This window comes from Salminus brasiliensis, chromosome 19, assembly GCF_030463535.1.
Source record: "Salminus brasiliensis chromosome 19, fSalBra1.hap2, whole genome shotgun sequence".
Lineage (NCBI taxonomy): Eukaryota > Metazoa > Chordata > Actinopteri > Characiformes > Bryconidae > Salminus > Salminus brasiliensis.
The window spans coordinates 2,572,173-2,580,270 of record NC_132896.1 but is presented as its reverse complement, the minus strand read 5'-3'; the positions used below and the strand labels follow the sequence as shown (position 1 = coordinate 2,580,270).

General features: G+C 34.0%; 1 protein-coding gene across 1 annotated transcript in view; it reads left to right on the top strand.

The window, feature by feature from the left end:
• LOC140541519 (uncharacterized) overlaps positions 1-7,789 on the top strand; it is a 34,904-nt gene extending 27,115 nt beyond the window's left edge. The window contains exon 6 of the mRNA XM_072664192.1: positions 7,082-7,789. Coding sequence (XP_072520293.1) covers positions 7,082-7,208 — 127 coding nt within the window. The 3' untranslated portion in view covers positions 7,209-7,789. The remainder of the gene's footprint in view (positions 1-7,081) is intronic.
• Positions 7,790-8,098: the final 309 nt, after the last annotated feature.

Sequence of the window (8,098 nt, the reverse complement as noted above, 5' to 3'; positions counted from 1 at the left end):
CTAATCTACTCTATATACTCTATAACTTTATAACTACTCTACTTTATATACTCTATAACTTTATAACTAATCTACTCTATATACTCTATAACTTTATAATTACTCTACTCTATATACTCTATAACTTTATAACTACTCTTCTCTATATACTCTATAACTTTATAACTACTCTACTCTATATACTCTATAATTTTATAACTACTCTTCTCTATATACTCTATAACTTTATAACTACTCTTCTCTATATACTCTATAACTTTATAACTACTCTACTCTATATACTCTATAACTTTATAACTACTCTTCTCTATATACTCTATAACTTTATAACTACTCTACTCTTTATACTCTATAACTTTATAACTACTCTTCTCTATATACTCTATAACTTTATAACTACTCTACTCTATATACTCTATAACTTTATAACTACTCTACTCTATATACTCTATAACTTTATAACTACTCTTCTCTATATACTCTATAACTTTATAACTACTCTACTCTTTATACTCTATAACTTTATAACTACTCTTCTCTATATACTCTATAACTTTATAACTACTCTACTCTTTATACTCTATAACTTTATAACTACTCTTCTCTATATACTCTATAACTTTATAACTACTCTTCTCTATATACTCTATAACTTTATAACTACTCTTCTCTATATACACTATAACTTTATAACTACTCTACTCTATATACTCTATAACTTTATAACTACTCTACTCTATATACTCTATAACTTTATAACTAATCTACTCTATATACTCTATAACTTTATAACTACTCTACTCTATATACTCTATAACTTTATAACTAATCTACTCTATATACTCTATAACTTTATAACTACTCTACTCTATATACTCTATAACTTTATAACTACTCTACTCTATGTACTCTATAACTTTATAACTAATCTACTCTATATACTCTATAACTTTATAACTTTATAACTACTCTACTCTATATACTCTATAATTTATAACTACTCTACTCTATATACTCTATAACTTTATAACTACTCTTCTCTATATACTCTATAACTTTATAACTACTCTACTCTATATACTCTATAACTTTATAACTACTCTTCTCTATATACTCTATAACTTTATAACTACTCTACTCTATATACTCTATAACTTTATAACTTTATAACTACTCTACTCTATATACTCTATAATTTTATAACTACTCTACTCTATATACTCTATAACTTTATAACTACTCTTCTCTATATACTCTATAATTTTATAACTACTCTACTCTATATACTCTATAACTTTATAACTACTCTTCTCTATATACTCTATAACTTTATAACTACTCTTCTCTATATACTCTATAACTTTAGAACTACTCTTCTCTATATACTCTATAACTTTGTAACTACTCTACTCTATATACTCTATAACTTTATAACTACTCTACTCTATATACTCTATATCTTTATAACTACTCTTCTCTATATACTCTATAACATTATAACTACTCTACTCTATATACTCTATAACTTTATAACTACTCTACTCTATATACTCTATATCTTTATAACTACTCTTCTCTATATACTCTATAACATTATAACTACTCTACTCTATATACTCTATAACTTTATAACTAATCTACTCTATATACTCTATAACTTTATAACTAATCTACTCTATATACTCTATAACTTTATAACTAATCTACTCTATATACTCTATAACTTTTTAACTACTCTACTCTATATACTCTATAACTTTATAACTAATCTACTCTATATACTCTATAACTTTATAACTACTCTTCTCTATATACTCTATAACTTTATAACTACTCTATTCTATATACTCTATAACATTATAACTAATCTACCTTATATACTCTATAACTTTATAACTACTCTACTCTATATACTCTATAACTTTATAACTAATCTACTCTATATACTCTATAACTTTATAACTAATCTACTCTATATACTCTATAACTTTATAACTACTCTACTCTATATACTCTATAATTTTATAACTACTCTACTCTATATACTCTATAACTTTATAACTAATCTACTCTATATACTCTATAACTTTTTAACTACTCTACTCTATATACTCTATAACTTTATAACTAATCTACTCTATATACTCTATAACTTTATAACTACTCTTCTCTATATACTCTATAACTTTATAACTACTCTACTCTATATACTCTATAATTTTATAACTACTCTACTCTATATACTCTATATTTTATAACTACTCTACTCTATATACTCTATAACTTTATAACTAATCTACTCTATATACTCTATAACTTTATAACTACTCCACTCTATATACTCTATAACTTTATAACTACTGCACTGTATATACTTTATAACTTTTGATAAACTCTACATACATCTGTTCTTTCACCTCTGAAACATAATTCAGTTGAACTATTAGCTCTGTGAAAGTGCTGGAATCTCTTTCTGTGGTGTTGTGAAGTTCTTTGGGTCTGAAACTCTGTCTGTTGACTCCTCTTAGCTACTCACGGCATTAACCGCCCGGCAGGATGCTGTGTTAAACTGAATACAGTGCCGATTCCCTTAGGATGCATCAGATCCTACATAAGGACCAGTAGCAGTTGCGCCTTAAAAGCTGTTGTGTGAGTATCAGCTGCTCAAAGAGGCTAAAAAACATCTGCAGTCAGACTGACCGACTCAGACTCAGCAGTGCAGTGATGGATTCATGACCTTTTCTATTAAACCTTTAGTCTAATGCTGTTTAGGCCACAACAAGCTTTGGTACCTGTTGGCCATGTAGGCTGTAAACTGTCTGTAAATGTAAATGTAGCTCTGAGGATTTCTGTACCGGAGGATAAGTTCTGAAGATTTTAGAGCACTATTTCTATTCATTCAATTAATCTGTTATATAAAATTTGTCATAATCAGATTTTATATTTTATTGTGTCTGGTATTTTAAAATCTACAAATAAACTGTAATAATGAGCAGTAAAATATGCAGATGTGATCTTTGAACTTAGAACATCATTAAAATCTGTATATTGATCAACTTTTTATACAAGACTGTAAAATTCTGTACATTTATTAGTTCATTTTCTGTATTAATGGATTTATTATTGTGCATTTGTCTTTTTCAGAATTCATACAGTTCATGGAAATCAGTTCTGCGTGGACCCGACTGCTGATTGGGTCCAGAAACACATGAAAGCAGTGGACCAAGGGAAAAATAAAAGAGGAAAATGCTCCAAAAAACCAAAAGCCTAGAGCTGACCACGAGGAAGCTGTTAATACAGTATAAATGTACATTAGTGCTGCACACTTACACACATCACTGTCGTATATTTTCATATATCATATATTATTAACTGAGAGAATCTCCAGGGTTTTCTTTTTTTCTTTTTTCTGACCTCCTAAGCTGAGACCATGGCATTTAAGTTTATCTGTAGGAGTCCTATTCTATTGTCAATACTTTTTAAGTCCTGTAAGGGTTTCATTAGAAGGGGTGTCCACAAACATTTGGACATATAGTGTAGAATTTATAGAAGCGCAATGTCTCTTATCTTTGTTATAAATGTATAAACAAATAAGAGATGGTATACTGTTGCAATTATTGAGATAAACAATTGTACATACAGTTGAAACTAAAGTACTGTAATCACCTGTAACCATGGATACATCACCATTGTTATTACAAGGATTGTTCATGTGTAACTACATAGTTAATAAAACATGGAATGAAGAATCAAATACAAGAGGGTTGTTTTTGAGAAGATAATGTGTGTATATATATATATACTCTTAACACTGCCACTTAACACTCTATACCTCTTTTGGCCCGTCGATGGGACATAGGCTGTTTAAAGGATTAAGGGTGTAGATTGTGGAACAAGCATGCTTATTGATTAACAATTGCTAATACCATCCATGTATTGAAAGCTGTTAACTTAATGACCTCTGCTTTGACACTTGACACTACTGGAGTCATTTATTAATACCAGTTATCTAAGGCCTAAGGTACTGTACCAGTGACGTTACCCTGTGGTTCTTTGGGAATGTATGTGTGGAGTATACCAACATGTAAAGTATATTTTAGTTATTTTAGTTTTCTTCAGAAAAAAACTTCCTGTAAGTAGATCAGAGTCAGCGGGTAATAGAAGCGGGGCCATCTAACAGAATCTGAATTCAACTCATGCAAAAAAGAAGATAATTGACCTCTTTTAAAACTCATTTAATAATCAATTTCCCTCTGAAAACTCAAATATCATACAACTTTCAGTGCATTTAACTGTTTGCATTTCTATAACATTTTAAACTACAGGTTTAATCTAAAACTAAATCACAGTCTTTTTCTGATCTAATAAAAGTGCATGATTTACAAGATACCCACTGGCTCATGTTACCCCCCTCTCCCCTACTTGTAGGCTTATGCAGCAACAACAGTCCAGACATGCAAGGGTTAAAGTAACTGTTCTCAGTAACCAATCCCAGCCAAGCTTACTGCAGGGGGAGACAGACAGACAGACAGACAGACTGTGGCGTAGTTTGGAGAGAGCACTTCCATTGTTTTCTTCGTGAAACAGCTCGTAGCCGGTCCAGTATCTGAGAGCACCAGCCTAAGAAACCTCTAAGGACTCGTTTAGCTGAATCCAGCGGAGAGTCGACCCAAAGAACCGGCTCAGGAGAAGCTTTAGTCACAGTGTAGTGTGTGTCGTCATGGGCTGAGAAAGTGGCTGTGTAGTCTTTACTGTAGAGCTGTGCACTTCTGCAGTCATCATGAACATTTAAGTGAACAACCATGAACAAGTAAGTGTATTTCTCAAACCAGCTCGAACAAACAGCAACATACACTGCATTTCCAGCCATAAATAAATAAATAAATAAATAAATAAATAAATAAATAAAGAGCTTAAAATCTTTAGTTTTGTCCTAAGTTAGTCAGGCCCGGAATCTAGAGGTGTCTTACTGATGGTTTTGGGCTGGTCAGACTTCCTCCTCACCTCCCTGCAGGACTTCATCATCATCATCCACCTCACATTTTCATCTTTTTTGCCTTGATGCCACATTTACCTTTTTATACCTTTTCTACTCACAAGCCATCAGGTTCCTGAACAAGCTGTGAATCTTTCACCAACACCAACACTGCAGTCGGACACTGTATTATTAATACTGTATATATCACTGCTATATTGATGCTCAGCTCTCTCTCAGACTACACCTGTCTCATAAATGTACATATCAGAGAATTTCTACAGATCCCTCCTGTCTTTGTATATTCTGTATTTTATGTGTACTTTGTATTTATTTAATAAAATTTTTATATAACTTTATTTTAATATGTTTAGTATGTATACTGTTTGTCCTCCTGTAGAGCATCAAGCTGAGCCTCACCACAAGCATTTCAATGCATAAATGTCCTGACATGTTGTGCAAATGACAACAAATAAACCTGAAACTATTTTTCTTAATTCAGTTTTAGTTTTTTTGTTGTTTTTATACCAATTTTGCTTTTATTATTATTATTATTATTATTATTATCGGGTGTCGACCTGAGGAGGATGGGGTTCTTCCTCTCGACCCGAGGGAGTTTTTTTCCACTGTTGCCACTGGCTGCTCAAAAGAGGCTCGGACCCGGATCTCTGTAGAGTTGCTTTGTGACAACATTTGTTGTTAAAAGCCTAAAGAAATCAAATTAAATTTAATTAAATTGAAATTCCATTTAAAAAAGGGTCTCAAATTAAACCCAAAGTAGTTTGGCAATGTGTTTTCAGATGTCTGAGGAGTGCTGAGTGGAGAAGACTGTCTCTTCTTTCTGAAAAATGGTCAGTAGTCACAGATAGATGGGAAAACATCCCATAATAAGGTATTTAATTCTTAGCACTCAGTGACCACTGCAATTCCTCCCAAAACCCCACAGCATTAATGCAGTTGGTCCTGGCACGATTTCATTTCCTATTGTTTTCCTACAGTGCACATGCAGAAGTACTACTTTTGCAAAATGTGAAATGGACTGTGAACTGTATCGTGAAATCTGTGTGTGTGTGTTCATGTCTGCTGTGACTGAGGAACATCAGGGGTCAACAAACTCGGACATGCCAGGCAGACTAGAGGTCAACATAACAACGCGTGCTGCTGTTTTAGATAATGGTTAATCTAAATCACCATGTTCCAAGCATTAGAGAGAGCATTTCTGTTTGTTCAGAGTGAATGAGAAACGGTAATATGAGAGGTGTCTGCTCCCTCTCTGTATAATGATGGCATGCTGGTCACTCATCCAGCACTCTCCCCCTGTCTCTATTTCTCTAAGGACTCTGTCTGCTCTGCTGGTGGTGCTGCTGCTGCTCGGCTCTCTCCAGCTGACCTGTAGAGGTGAGTGTCCATTTCCATACAATACAATAGAGTCTGGAGTCTGTGCTTTCCGTGGTGCTGTGATGTTCTGTGGGTCTGAAACTCTGTCTGTTGACTCCTCTTAGCTACTAACATCATCAACCGCCCGGCAGGATGCTGTGTTAAACTGAATACAGTGCAGATTCCCTTAGGATGCATCAGATCCTACATAAGGACCAGTAGCAGCTGCCCCTTAAAAGCTGTTGTGTGAGTATCAGCTGCTCAAAGAGGCTAAAAAACATCTGCAGTCAGACTGACCGACTCAGACTCAGCACTGCAGTGATGGATTCATGACCTTTTCTATTAAACCTTTAGTCTAATGCTGTTTAGGCCACAACAAGCTTTGGTACCTGTTGGCCATGTAGGCTGTAAACTGTCTGTAAATGTAAATGTAGCTCTGAGGATTTCTGTACATGAGGATTAGCTCTGAAGATTTTAGAGCACTGTTATATAATCTGTTATATAAAATTTGCCATAATCAAGTTTTATATTTTATTGTGTCTGGTATTTAAAATCTACAAATAAACAGTAATAATGAGCAGTAAAATATGCAGATGTGATCTTTGAACTTAGAACATAATTAAAATCTGTATATTGATCAACTTTTTACACAAGACTGTAAAATTCTGTACATTTATTTGTTCATTTTCTGTATTAATGGATTTATTATTGTGTCTTTGTCTTTTTCAGATTTCATACAGTTCATAAAAAGCAAATCTGCGTGGACCCGACTGCTGATTGGGTCCAGAAACACATGAAAGCAATGGATCAAGGGATAAATAAAAGAGGAAAATGCCCCCCAAAACCAAAAGCCTAGAGCTGACCATGAGGAAGCTGTTAATACAGTATAAATGTACATTAGTGCTGCACACTTACACACATCACTGTCGTATATTTTCATACATCAGATATTATTAACTGAGAGAATCTCCAGGGTTTCCTTTTTTCCTCAGCCCATTCTGACCTCCTAAGCTGATGTTGCTGAGACCATAGTTAGCTTTTAGAAGGCCACATTTGGACATCATCTATAACAGTATCTTCTTCAGCAGAGTTGGCAATAGTGGTTTAAAGACCAGGCTCATTTGGATGGGTCAGCAGGACTATCATCCTGGTCAACAGGAACAGTGACAGGTTTGCTTCCATAGTTCTGCAGATGTTTTCCATCACTGGGAAATCTTAAATCAGGCCTTTTTGATGGTTCATTCCTCTTCCATCAACTGAAGAGTGTCTTTGAGCTCCAGATCTTCAGCCACAAATGGAGGTCCATGTTTGTGGAAGAAACCTTGGGAGAAACCAAAACTCATCCTCCTCTGGTCAGAGTGAACGTTTGAATAATGAACGTAATGATGGTTAATGGTTGTAATAATAATCCTAATAAACTTGTTGGCTGTCTTTCCATCCATGATTCTGGTGTGTGATTGGATAAAACCACGCTCACTCTAAAGAACAGAGGCTCTGCAAAGGGTTCTTTGAGCAATACCATTGAAGAACCATCCATTGTTTCCTCTGAAATCAAGGGTATTAAAAGAGCTGATCCTGCTTCTGTTGGAGTGACTGTCTCTACTGTCCAGAGAAGAAGACTTTCTACTAGATTTTGGAGCAGGAGCATTGCTGTGAGGATTTGACTGCATTCAGCAACAAGAGTGTTAATGAGGTCAGGATGTTGGATGATGGTCACTACCACACCTCATCATCCCAAACTCCCCA